This window comes from Toxotes jaculatrix, chromosome 19, assembly GCF_017976425.1.
Source record: "Toxotes jaculatrix isolate fToxJac2 chromosome 19, fToxJac2.pri, whole genome shotgun sequence".
Taxonomy (NCBI): Eukaryota; Metazoa; Chordata; class Actinopteri; family Toxotidae; genus Toxotes; species Toxotes jaculatrix.
In genome coordinates, this window is record NC_054412.1 from 11122219 (window position 1) to 11141286 (window position 19068).

General features: G+C 40.2%; 2 protein-coding genes across 7 annotated transcripts; both read right to left on the minus strand.

Annotated features, from left to right (window-relative positions):
* Positions 1-1531: 1531 nt before the first annotated feature.
* Positions 1532-2293, minus strand: LOC121199672 (mitoregulin-like). 2 transcript variants are annotated; one of them, XM_041064554.1, is made up of 2 exons: positions 2039-2293; positions 1532-1848 (listed from the first exon to the last, which is right to left on the minus strand). In XM_041064554.1, the coding sequence occupies exon 1, from the start codon at positions 2214-2216 to the stop codon at positions 2046-2048; it is 171 nt and encodes a 56-aa protein (XP_040920488.1). In that variant the 5' UTR covers positions 2217-2293; the 3' UTR covers positions 1532-1848; positions 2039-2045. The 2 variants fall into 2 exon arrangements, with proteins under 2 accessions (XP_040920488.1, XP_040920487.1); XM_041064553.1 differs by having other exon boundaries at positions 1532-1853; positions 2043-2288.
* A 363-nt stretch (positions 2294-2656) lies between these two features.
* Positions 2657-18357, minus strand: scml4 (Scm polycomb group protein like 4). 5 transcript variants are annotated; one of them, XM_041064013.1, is made up of 8 exons: positions 18265-18357; positions 17877-18158; positions 13119-13392; positions 9089-9282; positions 7930-8059; positions 5535-5747; positions 4730-4875; positions 2657-4561 (listed from the first exon to the last, which is right to left on the minus strand). In XM_041064013.1, the coding sequence occupies exons 3-8, from the start codon at positions 13351-13353 to the stop codon at positions 4436-4438; spliced, it is 1044 nt and encodes a 347-aa protein (XP_040919947.1). In that variant the 5' UTR covers positions 13354-13392; positions 17877-18158; positions 18265-18357; the 3' UTR covers positions 2657-4435. The 5 variants fall into 5 exon arrangements, with proteins under 5 accessions (XP_040919947.1, XP_040919950.1, XP_040919948.1 ...); XM_041064016.1 differs by having other exon boundaries at positions 13119-13364; positions 17881-18158; positions 18265-18351; XM_041064014.1 differs by having other exon boundaries at positions 17881-18281.
* Between the last annotated feature and the right edge of the window lie 711 nt (positions 18358-19068).

A 19068-nucleotide genomic window follows, 5' to 3' on the forward strand; every position in this document is an offset into this window, starting at 1 on the left:
CTCTGTGTTTAAACACTGCACTTGATAGGTCTTGCTCAGGTGATGTGGTTTAACATTTAAACAAATCTAGTCCTGGTATATTGCCATGTCAAATATCTAATACAGCAGTGACAACAGTGTCTGAAAAGAGCCCCCAGTTAAGTTGTGATTCTCACTTTCATCCAACAGATGGCACCCTCACTCTGAGTAAAACCTGTGAAGTCTGAAACAATTAAATTGAGCTTTTAATGTAGCAGTGGTAAACTGGCAGCTAGTCAGGTTCCAGGTTCTCATCCACCTGTAATGAAGACTAACTGAAGAAACTTTTGTTGGTAAATGGACTGTATTTATGGAGTACAAATATTGTAGGAGCAGAGCAACGCACTTTATAGTTACTCACATTCCCCATGGCACACACATTTGTCACAGATACACATCGATACACCAGTGGTGCGGCAGCAGAAATACAATGCACTGACGTGTTTGAGGTTAAGCATCAAAACATTTAGGTAGCTGAATTGCCACATCTAGGAGTTCTGGACTTGAATAATATTATTTAATATTGAATATATAATATTATTTACTTGATTTTAGGGATGCACCGATACCACAGCACCCAATACCACTTTACGGGAGCGGGACGTTCAGTTGGGTGGTCAGGTGGTAATTGAGAGCAAGGAGGAGCAATGTCGGCGGTGTGGAGGTATTTCAAAGTGGATAATGGTGACAAAAGTAAAGCGAACTGCAAATTATGCTCTGCAAAGTTGTCTTGATGACCAGCGACTGTCGGTTGTTGATAATGTGGGATTTAGACGTCTTCTCAGCGTACTGGAGCCGAGGTATGAGATTCCTAGCCGATACCACATCACTGTCACAGTGTTGCCAAAGCTACACGACTTTGTGAAGAGGCACATCCACAGCCTGTTGCAAGACATTTCAGCCCTCAGCTTCACCACTGATATTTGGACGAGCAGCGTTAGCCTGGTGCCCCTCATCAGTTAAACTGCATAGTGGATTGACAAGGATTTTACTACGCGAAGAGAAACTAACAGACTAACAGCTGATAATGCAGAGAAGCTGCTTTTCATTAAAAAAAAACTTGCCCCTCACTTTTTCAAAATAGACTTAGTTCTCACCATATATAATGGAATGTTCAAATGTCAGTCTCAGCAATTTCTTACAGCCAGAGAATGGAACAATATCTGATGAAAATAAAACACATTTTCAAGTAAATGTACAAAGAGTAATGGCATTAATAAGTACACATATCGGCACTCGGTATCGGCAAGTACTCAAATGTAAGTACTTGTACTTGTAATCGGATTGAAAAACTGTGGTATCGGTGCATCCCTACTTGATTTCATACATTTTAAACTCTATTGTCCATGTCACTGTTGGATCAACTCAAATGTGTGGCAGTGATGTGGATGTAAAATGCAACAGTGACAAGAGACATCACATGAGGGAGCCTGTAACCCTGAAAGCTGTAACCTCAATGTGGAGTACTGGCTTTCCAAATTTAAAAAAAAAATGACAACAACAAAGCAAGATAAACATGAAAACACAATAATTTATTTTACCACATATGAAGCAGACAGAGACTGAGACCCACTGAGACAAAAGAACACCAAAGACAAAGTTCCCATGTTCTTCCACATTAGTGTCTGAGGGCAGACAAGAAGCTTCTGAATGCAGGTAAAGGTTGTGTCACCTAAATACAAGTCCAATCTTGGTTTAAAAGGTGTGGTAGGAAAAGCAGGTAGTGCAGGACACAGGTCGGTCATGATGAAGTTTCTGCTCCACAGTGACAGACTGTAGCACATCCAGGATCCAGCAGCTTTAGCATTCACCAAATTGAAAAGTCCCAAAGTCCCCTGGTTTGTAAAGGACAATCCAATGATTAGACACTGTTCATAATGGAAATGACGACAGGACAAACAAATAAACTAATAAACCTGTTTGAGAAAGTTTTTACCTCTACTTATGCAGCTACAGACTCCCCAAAGGATCACAGGCCTAAGTTACTCTCATTTCCCAAAGCAGCTAAACAAATTCCAACTCACCTTTCAAGCCAAATCCAGCTTCTTCTGTGTTTCTGACAGTTTATCTTGCAGTCGTTTCTTCCTCCAGTCCAGAAATTTCCTCCTCATTCTGTTGGCCTGCCAGCCCGCCACGAAGCCGGCGGCGAAAGAAACCACGACGGCAACTTGTAGCGTCCTCTCCGAGAAGTCTGCCATGTTCACCTCTGGCTGACAGATGCACACATTTGTGTAAGCCGCATGAAATTCTTTGCTATACTGATACAGGAAGTGAATCGCCTGTAACCACGCGATACTACAGCAACGTTAATCTCGCGGTTTTCGAAATAAAGGTCCCGGAAACCATTGAAACTCTTTTCAGTTCACCCACTAAACTACTAATAATACTACCACTACTACTACACTACTACTACTAAGAATAATACAGATAACAACAACAACTATTATTATTAAAACCAATAATAATAATAATAATAATAATTTGGACCCTTTTATAACCTTTTTCCATTGACAGAAGATACAAATTCTAATGTAGCCAGAGTTCATTGAAAAAAAAAAAAGCATGTTTATTTTGCCTGGAAAAAGTGTGCTTTATGAAAATGTAAAAATAATAATAATAATGTAAAAAGGAAGGAAGGTCAATAGGGAGTAAAATTTATTTAATATGGGTCACAGGTATGATAAAAACTTGTTGAAAACTTTTGAAAAAACTTCAGTTGGAGGACACAGCTCTTGCGCAATTCACTTCCCCCATTTCTTGCAAATCACTTCCTAGCAATCAATTTATTCTAAAAAAAAAAAAAAATGAAAGTTTAATAAAGCCCATAGCTCACTAGGGCTGAAGACAGTCATGAAATATAGAAAGAATTCATACATAGACATACGTGCTGTACTTCACACAGTCTGTTTTTGGCAAACAGACTTTAACGAATTTAAGCAAAACTTATAAAACACAAATACCAAAGTGAGTAATGAGTACTGTACAGAAAGTTTTTTAAAAAAGCGTTGTGTTCAACCTGCAAATACTACATGAGATTGATCATTAATGTGTTTACAGGTTGTTTGTACAATGTCAAATCACAAAACTGCATTTGGTGGCTTCAAAAATTATCATTATTAATGCTCAAGACATTTTACTTAATAGTTTGTCACTTTTTAAGTTTAGAGATAAAATACTGCTTTATCATTTGGCAGAACAAAACACGACTTAGAGGAGATTATAGTCAGAATGCCAGTAGAGGTATTGCATGAGAAGAATGTAAACTGTAGCTTTATGTGGAAGTCACATGAAGTGTACGAGAAGTGTGATTAAGAGTGATTCAGTGTTGTGGCTGTAGTGGCATTAAGTGTCTGAGTAAGCACCAGGTTGTATGGGTTTGCTGTCCACCATTTTGCAACTTTCTGAAACACTAGGAAGGTTGCAAAGTGGCCCGTAACTCAGTATTGTTATTTTAAAACTGGTGAGTGTACCATGATATTCAGTTTGTGAGAAAATGATAAAAAATCCCCAAGAGTCTGTCTGTGTCTCCTTTTCTTCCTGTCATGTTAATAAAAACAGTGTGATATCAAGCACCTCTGCTTAGTGAAATACCTCATGGCTACACTGAGCTGTGGTTTGTGGTAAAAATGTTCCAATCACTTTTCTTGGGGGTGAGATATATCAGTTGTTTCTACTGCAGTTTTACGTCTTTCAATGTCAAGATCTAAGGATCTCTGACGTACAAAACTTTGTCAGCTGACACATCTTTTAGGCTTGATGGTTGTGCCCCAAAACGGATCAGTAAAAGTGCCGCTCTGTTCTTGATTTTTGGGGACTTTTTTTTTTAAATAGTAGCTTGCACTAGCTGCTTTTCACAGCCAAAAGAATTCAATATCAACTGAACGAGGACTTTGAGAATTACCTGCATAAACATCAGCATAAGTCTGGAACAAAGCAGATTATATTAAAAGACAGCAGCAAGACTTTTTTAAGATTAAATATGATTCTGAGGTAAAGCACCATATAAGTCTGTAAAGATCCCTGTCTTTGTAGGTCTTCAGAGGTGTTGGATACAGTGTCCATGATTACGATCTGCACAAATCTATGCTGCTGAACATTTGACATAGTTAAGTTATTACAGGTCACATTTCAATTTACAGCAGCTGCCATCTGTATCGAGCCGAACTCTTTACAATCCAAAGCCATTCAGATATCCAGTAAACAAATATGAGAATGAAATAACAGTTTCAACTGTAAACAGTCTTAATATGTACAGTCAACATGTCCAATTTGTCGAGGCAATAAAAGCCGTCAAGTACGTAATCCAAATCCAAAGGCGCTCATGATGTATTGCTGATGGCTGAGAAAGTCTGAGAGAATCAGCACTGGTTCAGTTTTAGTGAACAGTGATCAGGGGTTTGGCTCCTCTGCAGAAAAATCACAACCGATTCTGTTTAAGCCTGTCGATGTGGTAACAGAGTTTGAGTGCAGGGCCCAGCTTTAGTCCCAGATACTTCATCATCATCTCACTTTTCAGCAGGAGCAGAGCATCTCCATCGATCTCCTGAAAAACATCACAGAGCCACGTTACCGATAGGATCTACAATATAACATGTATTTTACTTGTTAGCATGGTTAACTTTACTCGAACAACAGAACTGTTCCAATACATCTTGTATTATTAGTATCAGTCAATGCTCATGGGCTACTATATAAAGTAGTCTGGACTGACGTGCTTCCTGAAGGCATCAGCATAAGGTCCCAGAGCTTGGGGATCAGCATCTTTGATAAACCACACCACCTCCTCCACACCCCAGCTGGAAGGGTCCTTGCCAGCAGGTCGTTTGCATTCTCCAGAGTCAGGCATTGGGATGTACCCTATGTAGCACAGAGAGAAAATCAAAGTGAAGGTTTTATGCTCAAATGCTTAAAATTATGAGGATCCAAAAGACTTTATTTGCTTTCTTGCGGAGAGTTAGATGAGAACATTGATACAACTTTCATGTCTGTTTAATATGAAGCTAGACCTGGGAAAGTATTAGCATAGCTTTGCACAAAGACTGGAAACCCGGGGGGGGGGGCACCTGGCTCTGTCTGAAGGCAACATAATACTCCCGCCAGCACCTCTAAAGCTCACTAATTAACACGTGTTATCTTGTTATTTTGTTCAAAAACCAATGTGTACAAATGACAATTTGTAGTTTTACAGAGTGTTAATTGCCTGACTACTTCTTGGCTGGGCTCAGTGACTTCCTGGCATTTTCTCTTTACCTTGAGGTTGCCAGGCAACCCACCAGAGACTCCAGTCACAGACCTAAAGTCTTTGCAGCATTAGCATAGCTGTATGCCACTCATGCAAACAAAGGGAATCAGTAAAGTCACAGCACTTCCAAATATTTCTGGCTGATTACATAACTTTGATATTTACCTTTGGTTTTGTGTTTAATGTGTTTATTTAATGTGTGATTTTTGTGGTATAACACTTGTGCACTTGTATTGTTGGCAAAAGTACATCAGACGCTAACACACAGCCACACCATTTCTGTTTCCATCCTGGAAGCTCCCTGGGCTTGATGCTTGTCTGCACACACCCATCGGAGTAGAACAACTGCTGCCACGATAACCATAAGAGTGCTTTGTTGGGTACTGTGATGTCATGAGGTTGAAGGCGGAGTCACTGGGGTCGACAGCGTAGCGCTTGGAGTCCACCGGTGGCTCGCATAAGAAGTCACCCAGCATTGGTGTCTCTGCTGAAGGAGGAACAACAGGAAGTAGCATCATTGAAGCCAAGCCCATGCAGAAAATACCTTTGTTACTATGGAAATGTCAGTCTGTCAGCAGGTCAAAGGTTTCTCTTATCCTGTGAAATATCTCAACACTGGTACAAAATTTTGTACATGGTCCTCAGAGGATGGATCCTAATGACTTTGGTGACTTCCCCCTTTAAGCAAAATCTATCAACAACTATTGATGAAATCTAGTAGACATAGCCATGTTCCTCTTGAGTAACTGTAATTACTTTGGTAGTTGCCTGACTTTTCATGTAGTGCCATTCTTCAGGTCAGCATTTCAGTCTAATACTTTGGTTTAAGACCAAGTACCTGCAAAACTAATGGCATCCACCAACGACAGCTTTGTACAACAGATGTCTATCAAAAATTTGTGAGGAGCCTACTATCTGTTTAAATATGAACATTTTATCTTGCTTTCATACCAATATAATGTCGGCAAACTTCAATGCTACATTAGATAGCAGTTACATTTTTCATGTCCTTGAAATACTGAGTAATAAATACATATCTAATCTGTGGGTAAGCTATGCTAAAGCCCCCTCAGTCTGTTACTAATTCCTCTGAATCTGCTCCCTTTGTGCCAACTGTTTTTCAGCTTGTCAGTAATGTAGAGGCCTGCCGGTTATGCCAGAGCTAGGCAGTCATGGATTTACCTGATGACAGATTTATAAGATGGAAACACTCCATTGAGATGATTCTGAATTACCTCAACATTGTGGCTGCACAAAGGTTAGATTTATTTTATTGTCCTCTGAAAAAATCAATTATGTGATAAGATCTGTGCTTGTGATTTTGAAGGCTTACATACTGACACACATAGATACACAAAGTATAGAACTGCCTCTGTGTCCTACAGTAATTGCTTAATATTTTAATACTCAAGATACATATATGCTTATTGGCAAATTTTAAATATAAACACAATCTCTGTTCTGGTACATCTAAGAACAAGCACATTTCTTACATCTTTCGATTCCAATATCTCAAATGTCCTTAAACAAACCATGTAAATACACATAAATTATGGCAAAATACCACAAAATTAATGTAAAAAAATAATATAACACAATTATGGGTATTTGAAAGGGACTGTGTGCAGCTTCAACAGTATCCCAAATATTACCTCTAAAATACAGGGACTGTTTTTGAAATCCTTCTCCATTTCACCAGAGAAGCAATTTACATATCTGTCTGGTTGGCACCATAGGGAGAAAACTGGTTTTAGTGTGTGTGCACATGTATGTGTGTGCGCATGCTTTGCTGCTGTATGTCTACAGTGTGACATCAAACACGTTTCATGATTTGCAAGAACAAAGAGCAAACCGCTGGTCCTTGACACATGAGATTCCCATTCCCACCTCAAATACACTAAAGGCAATCTTTAAATATTTGCTTATTCAGAGCAGGTCAGGCTGTGGGGGGAAAAGGAAAGAAAAAAGAGAGCAAGACATAGAGAATGTACATATGAAATGCATTTTTTTTTGTGTGAGAAAGATTTAAAAAATGTCTGACTTTCTCCAGAGGCAAAGCAGGAGAGGAAAGCTAAGTAGTAAGACTGAAAGAGAATATGTAAGATGATATGTTTGGGTTATGTTCGAAGGCATGTATTTCTCATTTTGAAGCATGTAAACATACACACAGACACCAGTGCTGTTTTTGATTCAACATGCAGACATGCATAAGAGTCAGTGTTTTACATCTGAAAGCATATCTCCTCACAGAAAACAAGTGATTGGTGTATTTGGAGAACAAAGAAGAAAGAAACCACACTGATACTTGTAAAAGACAAGTGTATTTAGAAAATTTAAGTCACAGTCAGAGCAAGGATGAAAAACAGAACATACAAAAACAGAAGACAGGAACGGAGAGCCCTTGTCATACCACAAAGTCACACCACCAAGTCAGGCTGTGAGTATTAAGTAACTGTAAAAATATTAAAACCAATTTCCTCATACTGAAGCGCCCCAGGTCTCAAGCTTAAAAAAAACATTTGACCTTTTAACCTGAGTCAAGCCCTTGCTTTTCCAACATCATATCCCTCTATCCCTCTGTACAGATCTGTTAAAATTTATGACCATTTTACTAGATAGAAAAGGTTATGAAGGTTAAGATAACTGTGTGTGTCTTTGTGTGGTGTTACCTGTTAGGACCTGTGGTGTGGCAGAGTGGGGGACGATGGCAGCGTCCTGTGGGATGGAGCCCATCTCAGGTTCTGGTGTGCTGTTGGGAGGAGAGTTGGCCAGTGGGGACATCACCATCCTGGGCTTCAGCTACAGACACACACACACACACACAAATCGGTGATGTTCTTGTACAGCTGTAATTCTAATTATACTTCAGAAAACAACACACTGGATTGATGAAAATTATTAGGTCATAACTACTAGTGGATAGCAGTTTTAAGTTTGGCTAGTGGGTTTGCAAGAACTTGCAATGTTAGCAAACACAGCTAAGGCTAAAATACATATACTATATACGACTAGAGGAAAGATCAGAATTTAAAGCAATATGAAAGGTCTCAAAAAGGCACTGGTGGTAGTAAAACCAATTCCACTATTCACAGTATTATCACAACAAATATCAGTGCCGTACCAATTATACAGTACATACCAATACCAGAGCCAGTTACCACATCCCTGGTTTGACACTGCTCTCTCTCTCCCCCGATATTTCATGTTTCCATCTACACTGCAAGCTGTTTAATAAAGGTAAAATGCTAAACCAAATCAAATACCATCACCACTTGTAAAAATCATACCAGTACTAACACTTTTACTATTAGCAGTTTCAATACCAGTATTGGTAACAGCATAGTAACAGTCCTAATAATTCTATTTTTAATTAAAGGTGCTATGTGGAGTTTTTACCAATAGTGCTGCTATAGAGCAATGTTTTGATGAGCAGATCACTGTTTTGTATGTTTCTCTGGATCTATGAGCATGAGCACTAAAATGCACACTCATGCTGACAGTTTGACACTGTTTCACTGATCAGTTGATGCTGAAAGAAGTCTACCAACAAATGTGCCCGCAAAAGAACACGCTTTACGTGTCTAACCGTGAAGCATAATCTTTACCTGCATGACTACATTGATTGGGTGTTGGGCTGTGAGTGCTGCCACAGTGTGGGTGACCCTAAACCCAATACTATGACTGATAGTATCCTTTGTAGATACAGAGAGAGGACTGAAGCTCCTGCTGCTTTCACTACCACAGCCTGTGTAGACAATGTTTAACTCTCATGGTAAAGAAATAGTAATTTCAAGGATTAAAATGAAAATAAAACAATGATTGACTAACCTTAAATCCAGGTTTCCTGCCTCTCTTCTTTGGGACCTTGAGGGGTTCTACGTAGTGACACTGGAACTCCAGCTTACGGACGGGAGGCCGTCCTCTCTTTCTGCCAGGAACCTTACCCTGGGGCCCTGCGATAAACTGTGAGCCAAGAGCAGGAGTCTGCATTTCGGAGCCGACAGAAAGGGTACTCATCAGACCTGACAGAGACAGAAAGATTATTAAATTGAAAGTAACAGGAAGTGGCAGCTTTAGACTGCGTGCACCACTGCCTCTGCTCCAAACTGGAGCGGAAACTTAGAAGTACATGTGAGACTACTCCCTCCCCACACACACACACACAGACACACGCCTGCAGAGAAACTATAGGAAATAGAAACAAAGCAACATAAAGCCTTGCACTGTAACACACCCCTCCCCCTCTCCAGCTGCAAAGATTGCAATAAATATCATTACTGCACAGACAGAGAGAGAGAGACAAAGCCATGCACACACACACACACACACACACAGAGGAAGTGAAAGCAAAGCACATATATCCACAACACCCACACAATCAAACAATCAATCAAGTGCACACACACACACACACACACACACACACACACACACACACACACACACACACACACACACACACACACACACACACACACACACACAGAGCAGTGGTTTCAAGTGCTTGTCTAGGTACCATTCATCCACACGGCCCTGACTTTCACAATACATCCCTGTTTCAATCACTCTATCCCTCTTTCTCTCACTCTCATTTAATTCATGCAACACAATCCCTTACCTGACATAGCCCTTGAATATGAAGCTGTGCTTTTACAGAGGTTGATGTTGTGCTAATTAGCTGTCTTATACCTATTATTCTTCTGTTTCTGTTGGCTAAATAACATACACATCTGGCTTGACTTCAATATAAACAGACTGGCAACTATTATAGAATAAAATCCTCTTCCTGTGATGACAAATATTCTGCCATTGCAGAAATAGGAGAAACAGGAACAGAGACAGACAGAACATGTGAATATGCATGATCCCTACCATCCTCTTTCTCTTCCTCAGACCAAATCACGGAGAAAAAGCAGGATGAGCAGAAATGTCTCATTCTGAGCATTGCCTACCATGCACACAGCCGTCTGGTAATCACTGTCTGTGTGACACTTCACTCCAGCAGCAGGTTTCTGGATATTCCCCTGATGGATCTCCAACAGTCTGCCTCTACTGTGCTCTGCTGCTACACACTTTCAAGACACCGGCAACTCTCTCTCCCTCTCTCTCTCTCTCTCTCTCTCTGTTCCTCAATCTCCAACCACCTTCCTCCGAAACAACCCCCTCCTCCCATTCTCTTCTATCCTAACCCCCTTCCTCTGTGTCCCCTTTCAGTCGTCATAGCAACGCGCCTCTAACATCCCGCGGCAGCCGGCAGACGTGCTGAGCTCAAAGCGACGTCTGTGTGTGTGTGTGTCTGTGTGTGGCTGTGTGGGACTGTAATGTAATTACAGTTGCCGCAGCTCAGATTTTTTTTGTCTGTCTTCAAAAAAAAAAAAAACTTAGAGCGAGTGACAAGGGATTCAAGCTGTGCAGTGTTTTGCGCTACAAGCGGACGGGTTACAAACAGTAATTTGTACTGGAACCATTTCTGAGGAAATTCAAATTGTGGCTCAAGAAGCATGTTCTATGAATGAGTCCTGTCTAAAAAAAATCTAAATTTGTAAAAATCTTTTAAATACTCTTATATACGCTTTTCTTGTACAGGTAGAGAGATCAGCTCTTTTGGAAACATCAAAAGGTTCAAGCAGAAGCCCTTCAGGATTACTGTGCTGCTTTTGTTTGTGATAAAAGATCATATTGCTGTCAAAGCTCACTGCCTTCCTTATATGTACAGACTTCCTCTGTCTTTGTGTCAGCTCATGTATGCTGCTTTTGTTTTATCTATAATGAAAAAAAACACACATGGAAAGAAAAAACAGCCCAGCCAAAGGCAAGGTTGTGTGTGATTTCCCTGCTGAGGTGCAGGTATTAAAAGCAAAAGCAGGCTCCAGAGTGCTTCTGTTCTCTTATAGGCTACAAGTGTAGAGTACAACTCAGGCTTTACCCCTTGCGACCACATATCGATTAGTTACGCTCAGGTTGCTATGCCGATTCCCATTCGAAGCTGCATTAGTGGGTTTTAACACTCAATCAAAATCAGGTTAACCTTTCAAAGGGAGGAACAAACGCCCGTGTGCCCTCGCTCGCACGCACTGCCGCTGCCAGCATGTAAAGAGATTTGTCAGGAGTCGGCTGTAAAGACGTCGCTCACAAGATGTTTTAACACTGAATGTGACAGGCCGGGCAAATTGTATTGTTTCATTGGTAGAAGCCTGTGCATGATTAAAAAAAACCAAAGGGACAATAAACAGCCAGATCAGGACAATAAGGCTATGATACTGAGTGCTGGCACACATTTACACACTTAATCTGCAGTGACCGTGATAGTAGGAGGCCTGTGTGTGTATGTGTGTGAGGGAAGGGAAGGGACCCATAAATCATAAAAGTAATTACACAGTGAGATTAATCCTGATGTCCCTCCTCAATCAGTCCTGTCCCATTACGGTGCATCACATTACAGACGGAGACATGCTGAGAGAGGACAGATAATCATCTTTTACTTAAAAAAAATTGGATAGGGGCGGGGGACCATTAACACTGACTGACAATATAAGACAACACCATTTGTTTTTGCAGGCAAGGGGAAAGCTCTGCACCACAGCACCGCACCCTAACACAACACATTTGGGACAGGAGCCTCATTTGTTTCTGGCTAATTAAGCAATTAAGCGATCAGTGAACCCCTACGCCCAATACTATTTTCCAACTAAGGGATATTGTCTCCTGTTGGAAGCCGAACGTAAGAGGAAGGCATTTGAAAGCTGTTGGAGCCATGGCGTTATGGCCACAGTAATGCAGCAATGATCAGCAATGATTAGCATAACTTAATCACTAGCTTCAGGGGGATGGAGATTTGTATCTGTTTTCACTTATGCAGAGGGGAAACTGCAATGAAGTGAGTTATGCTAATGCCTCTCTAAACTGCACACCTACACACACAAACAAATAGTATAAACACTGTCACACACAAACACACACACACATCAAAATGCATGCATAAAATACCTGCGTTTTAACCAGTAACTATATACCCTTGCCTGCTTGCAGAATAGATTAGTGACTGTGTACGTTTATGCGTGTGTGCGTGCGTGCATGCGTGTGTGCGTGTGTTTTCTAATCAATGTAACAATGTAACAACCCCCCTGAATTTATTTACAGCTCAGGCAGGGCGTCACCATGGTAACAGACAGTGAAATCGGATCCTGCGCCAGAGTCATGTGATAAGGTGGGAATAAATAAACACATAAACAGCAATGTGTGTATTAAATAGGCACACACACACACACACACACACACAATCTGCCCCTCCTTATCTCCACTGAGACCCTTCATAACACAACACTCTCCAGAAGAAAGGGAAGGTGAAGAGTATTGCTCTTTTCATCAGCTTCTGTCAGAGGGAGAAAATGGGGAAATTTGAAAAATGGCATCCAAGAACACTTAAATGGCCTCCTCTGCAGACACTCACACACATCTACATGTTTAAATAGGCTGCACATGTTTGAAATTAGGCTTTTTAAGTAGTCTTAATGATGTTAAACTGTGGTGGTACATTTATTCAAGTACTGTGCTTCAGTTTTCAATTTTGAGTAAAAGGTAATTCACTTTAGTATTTCCATTATCTGCTGCTTTATGCTTTATACTCCACTACATTTATGTGACAGCTGTAGTTACCTCTGCCTAAGAGGTTGTTTTCACCCATGTTTGTTGGTTTGTTTGCTTGCTGATTTGTTAATTTTCCAGCAGGATTACAAAAAAGTACTGAACCCATTTGCACCAAACTTACAACAAACTACATACAAGATATAAAAAAGTGTATTGCCAAACTGCCTTCAAAATAAAGCGCTGAGATTCACTTTTTAGAATCACTTCTTACTTTGTGCACAGGTGTCAGGTGCCTGGCTTCTCAGTCCTCGCCCAGCTGGCTCTGACTCCGCCTCCAAGTCAACCAGGTGCCAACAGCCTCGTCCCCGGTTGTCACGTCGATCCAGACGCAGACGAAGACGGACACCCTTGCTGAGGACGCCGGGTAACCAGGCAACAGGCGGCGGAGAAGGGGTCAGTTCCACTTGGGAGTCAAGGTTGAAGTCCCGCCCTCCTCGCAGTCTCATGCCCTCGCACCCTGCTAGCGTAGGGTTACATACATCACACTGGAGAATAAGAGAGAAAATGCTCAACAACAGCCATATACTGTACATCAAATCATATATGTGTAAAAAAGCATGCTGCACAGGTCTATAGGCCTGCTGTCAAAAGTAAGTGTATGCACATTTGCTAATGAATTTGAATTCTATAAATCACCCTTCACTCATAACAAAGTACTCCATTTCTCAACATTAATCACATCTTTTAGAAATTAATTTCAGATCTTTCAAAGGTAAAATGAATGTGACAATGGTAGAAAGCAGGCAGACAGGCAAAAAGGGAGAAAGAAAGATAGAAAAAAGATGGGGAGAGTAGAAGGAGCATTAAAAGACAAAAAGAAGCTGGGGGAGGGGATTGTGTAATTATACCACCGCGTGTTCAGAGGTCAAAGAAATAAACTGGAGGCTAATGGGAGAATATGGCATTACTAATGATAAAAGTATTGGGGACAATGTGTCTATTGTGCTGTAAAGTGAATGCAATTTGGTCTCCAGGGCGCTGGATTTACTGATTAACTTTCACTAACTAAGCTTCATATAAATCTCCACTATACTGGATGGAACAAAGGAGAGTGAAGACGAGAAAGAAGGAAGCTGTGAAACTTGTTAGAGCTGACAGAAATGTTCACATTATCACCCTGTTACCCTGCTCTGCAAGCTGATCTTATTTTCTGTTTGGTGATTGTTATTTCTGTAATAATTACTGTTGAGAGTTTACCCAGGGCTTTATTTACCATCTTCAGGCTTAGGGTGAATAATGCTTGCAATTTTATAGCTCATTTTGCCTACTTGACGGTTACATTTTGGGTTCCACCATTAGAGATTAAGCACAAGCTCTGAAGCATTCTGTCTCCTCACAAAAATGATATTAATTAAAAGCAGTCTATGGTTTATACAAAGACTTCTTCATTCCAAAGCTTTATGGATTATCAGTAAATACTATTTGACAAGGAGGGAAGGATAGTCCCATAAAACATAATTACTCTTCTGCCAAAAATTCATTTATTTAAAACTTAACCGCAAACAATGAAGCGACCGTGTTTCCTAAATAAACACACTGTAATTAATCTTGGTCTTCCTCAAGCAATGCAACAGTGAGGAGAGGTTAGAGAGTGGGGTAGTTTCCTTCAGCTAAATATATGAAAAGCTGCATCAACAAAAAGAATCAACTATTTTTAATCTATAGTTTTTGCAAAATCATTGGCTTTACTTGTTTGTTCAAACATTTTACCAATATCCTATACGGTATCTTTATGCCTTGGAAGGTGTTTTACTATTATATTAATGTCAGTGTAAATCAATGATAACAAGAGTCTACAGCCATACTAAAGCAACACTGTGAAGTTGGACTTATGGTTGAGATAGGTAGATAAAAATAAATGACAAGGAAATGGTGACAGAAAATGACAAGGGGGGGATATTCAAATTATGTTCTGTTTGAATGAGATGCAGATTTAATACATTTGAATATTTCAGGAACTATCTTTCTTAGAATTAACAAAATACACACAGGAAAAAAATTCACTCCAGTGCTTTTTTTTTTTTATGGTCAAAAAAATGTGTAAATTAATAAAAAGTCAAAGAGATATAAGAAAAGAAGACAGGGGAAAAAAGTTGACAATAAGAAAAAGGAGTAAAGAGGGGATAAAACTCTTCTCAGTGCTGAACTGTCAGTTTCGATCAGACTGGAGATGAAAAAATCGGCCCTCAACCCCAATATTTCACGTTTACCAAAAAAATAAGAAACATCAAACAGTGATCCTGAAAAAAAAAAACATGAAAGAAAATGGTTCCTCTCACAAACACACACACACACACAGCAGCTATCTGAAGCACCATGAAACAACCAGAATGAATGATAAAAGTTAGAATTGATGAAACAGAGTGCAATCCATCCAACACACACACATTCACAGACACAGACACAGACACACACACACAGGGGGAATGCTTCTGTTTCTATCTAAAGGCTCTGGGTCCCATGAGAGCAGAAAATGACTTTATCTTGCCACTTTACCAAAACACTTGTGGCTTGGAGCCCTGCCAGGAGTGCAGGAGTGTAACTGCTGGAGAGATTTCTTTAACAAAATCAAACATGCACAGACACACACAGACACGCACACACACAGCTGCTATTCATTCCCATAAGCTGTGGCAGATACAAGAAGTGATAGAGAAAGCACCTGAGAGACTTGAAAGAAACTCAGGTTTATGACTTTCGTTTTCGCCTTGAAGGGTGTGCATTCTGCATGTTCTTTACAGGCATAACACTGTCTCTACTCATATGACGTTTGTTCTGCAAATTCACGTCACCACAATGAAGTACACATAACATAACTTACATATATTTAACGGTGAGAAGACTACATTTACTGGGCTTTCACACCAAAAACATATATTGTAAATAATCGTGATAGATGGGAATAAATAAATAAAGGTGCTCTCCGGCCTTAATATCAAAGGCACAGCTTTATCATTTGTCTGCAGGCTGCTATGAGCTTCATTTAAATCAGAACGTGGACCACATTTCCAAACATTGTATACACAAAGTATTGGCATGCAAGTCTTTTGCCAAGAAGTCCTGGTTTAATCAGTGTACAGTTATATAATTACTGGATTTAGGGATGAATGAATGGATGCATAATCACTTAGTTTGGTCTGTGAACATGTGTGAAAAGGGTACAAAATGCCCAATGCAATTTCCCACAGCAAAATATTTTCTACTTACAGTCTCAGAGGACTAAAACAATCAGAGGAAAATTTACATTTTAAAAGCTGGAAATAGGAAATTTTGAGCATTTTCTTTTAAAAACATGCCTTAAATGATTATCAAAATTAATACTGTTGCTGACTAATTTTGGTTTTTGGTTAACTTATCATTTTTCCTTTCTCCCAAAATCAAAAGATCCATCCTTGTGTGCCTTTAGAAACCCTTCATAGAGCATATCTTGGGGCCAAAGTACAATTTGTCAGGCACAAAACCTGCTTTAAATTTTTCATTTCAGCTTTCAACTGAGTACTTGTTTTGGAGAGATGTAGCAGCTTTCTCATTGTGAACGCTGACCTTTGCCTGCACAATGCCGTATTCGTGTGTTTGGTGTAAAAGCCTCATCACTTCATTTTATGCAGTCATTGTGAAAGGACCAATAATGTGCCACCCTGTAACCATTTCCCTTTGCAATCTTTTCTTTATTAGAAAGAAAACATTGCCTTACAAGGGGAAAGAGGCTAGAAACAAACTGTGGAATGTCCTTGTGGTTGTACCGTAACAGCAGCTGTAGGCGACTCTATATGTCATGTCTTTCCAGTACACTATTTCATTAAAATTAAGCAGCAGAGTAAATAGATTTACATTTACTTAGTTAGACTTTCTGGCTTTACACCTGTAATTAGTTACCTTCACCAATACTGCAGTCATGTGCAGCACCGTCTGAACCATCCCGTGATGACAGTGGCTAAAAAGACAGCTCACAGCGGGTTACAAACTCTGCCCTGCTATGAACAGTGGTCTCAGGCCTTGGTTTTAGCTCTAGTATCTGCATTGCCATGCAGCATTTTTGATTCCAGAGTAAAATATTTTGATAAAAGCAAATAAAAAGGAGATGTTTTCTGTAAGGTTAATTTGAATCCACTGACCTCCACTGCCCTGGCTTCAAGCCCAAAGTCAAAGACCAAGATGTTCCCGCTGATAATGAAAGCAGAATGATAGCTGTTTGTTGTGTTCTTGGCTATTTGCATGCTTTCCAGGTATTCCTCGGCTATTGCAGCAACACACGCGCACAGATACACACCACTAGCATCACTCCATGCTTGCATTGTTCACTCAAGCAAATTATCTCCAGTTTTTTGAGAGTCAACTCTTAACTGCCAGAATATTCAAATTTATAGCATAAACTTAGGCCCATGGAAGAGAAAAGAAGAGATATTACTGTTGTGTTTTATATCTAGTTAAGACAGACAGACAGACTAGAAATAGACCCACAGAGAGGTCCAACTCCCTTGGGTGCACCTTTCCCCTAAGGGTTCTCTCTGTTACTATCTTAAAAAACACAGTTTGCACTTGTCTGCATTCTTTATGCAAATAAGAAGATATGAAGAGCCTGCTGCCCACTGCAAGCAACTTTTCTGGTGTCATAAGAAAATACTGACTTTGGTCTAAATAATTAATTAAAGCTCTACCATGATAGTGAAAAAGACACTCTTGCAATATCACAAGGAGATAAAATACATTTTAAAAATTTAAGACCTAAGTCCTTTATGCTCCTATATAGAATATTTAGTGCTTAGAAACATGCAGTGACATTAACAAACAGCATATGGCATCTATTCAACAGACTTGTATAGAGACTGAAGGGAGTTTGTGACCTTGATGTAGGTTATGCAAGTACAACACTGTAGTATATTAATAGCCTACAATTAATTATAATCATTGACATGTAATAAGGGATAATAAGGGAGATAAGGGAATGCCTCTAAGTTCGTGTCTTTACCTACGTCGGTGGTGTTGATTCAGCGGCGAGAATCCATTCGTCCACAGCGGGCTGCTTTCGAAGAGACCGTGAGCCGGTGAATGTAGCGGAAACACCGTGGGTGGTTGAGTGGGTGGGGGGACTCTGGGCCTGGATCCGTCCGGGGTCCACCCCTGCAGATGCGGCACGGTAGCGGGCGAGTGCCGCGCGGGCTGGTCTGGAGAACCGCGCGAGGCGGGAAACGAAGCCGCAGATTCTCCTTCCCAGCGGTGTCCGGAGATTTTGGGCAGGAGTTGTAACGTCCTCAAGGGCGCAAGTTTGAGGGGAGAGAGAGAGAAAAGAAATGTGTGAAATAATCGTAAATGGTGGATAATTTTCCTATGTAGCTATTAAGCTGCCTCTCATTTACCTGCACTGGTTTAGTCTACCGAGTTGGGGGGGTGTTGAGATGGCACGGTAAATAAAACAGGAGCACTCAAACTGAAGAGGTTCAACCCCCTTTTGATAACACATAAACAGTCATCGATAGACTAGGTGTGGGCGTCTGAGCTGAACCAAGCTAAAATAACGAAATTCCGTGTAATACTCTCTATATACCCATTAACATTTATTGCGTGCCTCCTGTTTATTCACGTTTGCATTTGTACCTTTGCATTAATACTAACACAGATATACTAATTTCCCTTTTCTGTGTCCATCAGCCTAAAAAGTACAGACATCAGCCTATTTTTGGAAAGGTATAGGTATCATATTTGTTTTATCATCATGTTACCCTGAGGAACATACCCTAAATTTGTGAATTCCCACACCTGTTCAGATACAATCTATGGCTCAGGAAACTATATGGCAGTTACCACTGAGACTCTGTTGACCTCCAGTGGAATATACACCATGTGAGTGTTAAAGTAGAACAACTCAAACAAACCAGATTTTGACACACAGGAGACTTAGCCAGAAGATTAGGTAACAATGAAGGAGCAATTGGCAAAGAAAAATTTCTAAAAAAGAAGGCACATACATTTAAGCTGTCTCTTTCTGAGCCATAGCTTTGCTGTTGTGTATCAGCATCTGGACATCAGCTGCACAACTGTTCAGTTTAGAAGTGACAACAAATCAGTTTTAAATATGAAGTCAAACTGATATTATTGCAATGAATATGTCAGGCCTTCAAAGTAAATGGGGTTTCATATTTACAAACAACTGCTTTTAACAC

Coding starts and splice junctions, on each gene's coding strand:
- LOC121199672 (XM_041064554.1), bottom strand. CDS start 2,216: ATGGCAGACTTCTCGGAGAGGACGCTACAAGTTGCCGTCGTGGTTTCT.
- scml4 (XM_041064013.1), bottom strand. CDS start 13,353: ATGAGACTGCGAGGAGGGCGGGACTTCAACCTTGACTCCCAAGTGGAA. Junction 8,060..9,088: donor GCAGGAAACCTGGATTTAAG/GTTAGTCAATCA, acceptor GTGTGTCTGTAG/CTGAAGCCCAGGATGGTGAT. Junction 5,748..7,929: donor CACACCACAGGTCCTAACAG/GTAACACCACAC, acceptor TTCCTCCTTCAG/CAGAGACACCAATGCTGGGT.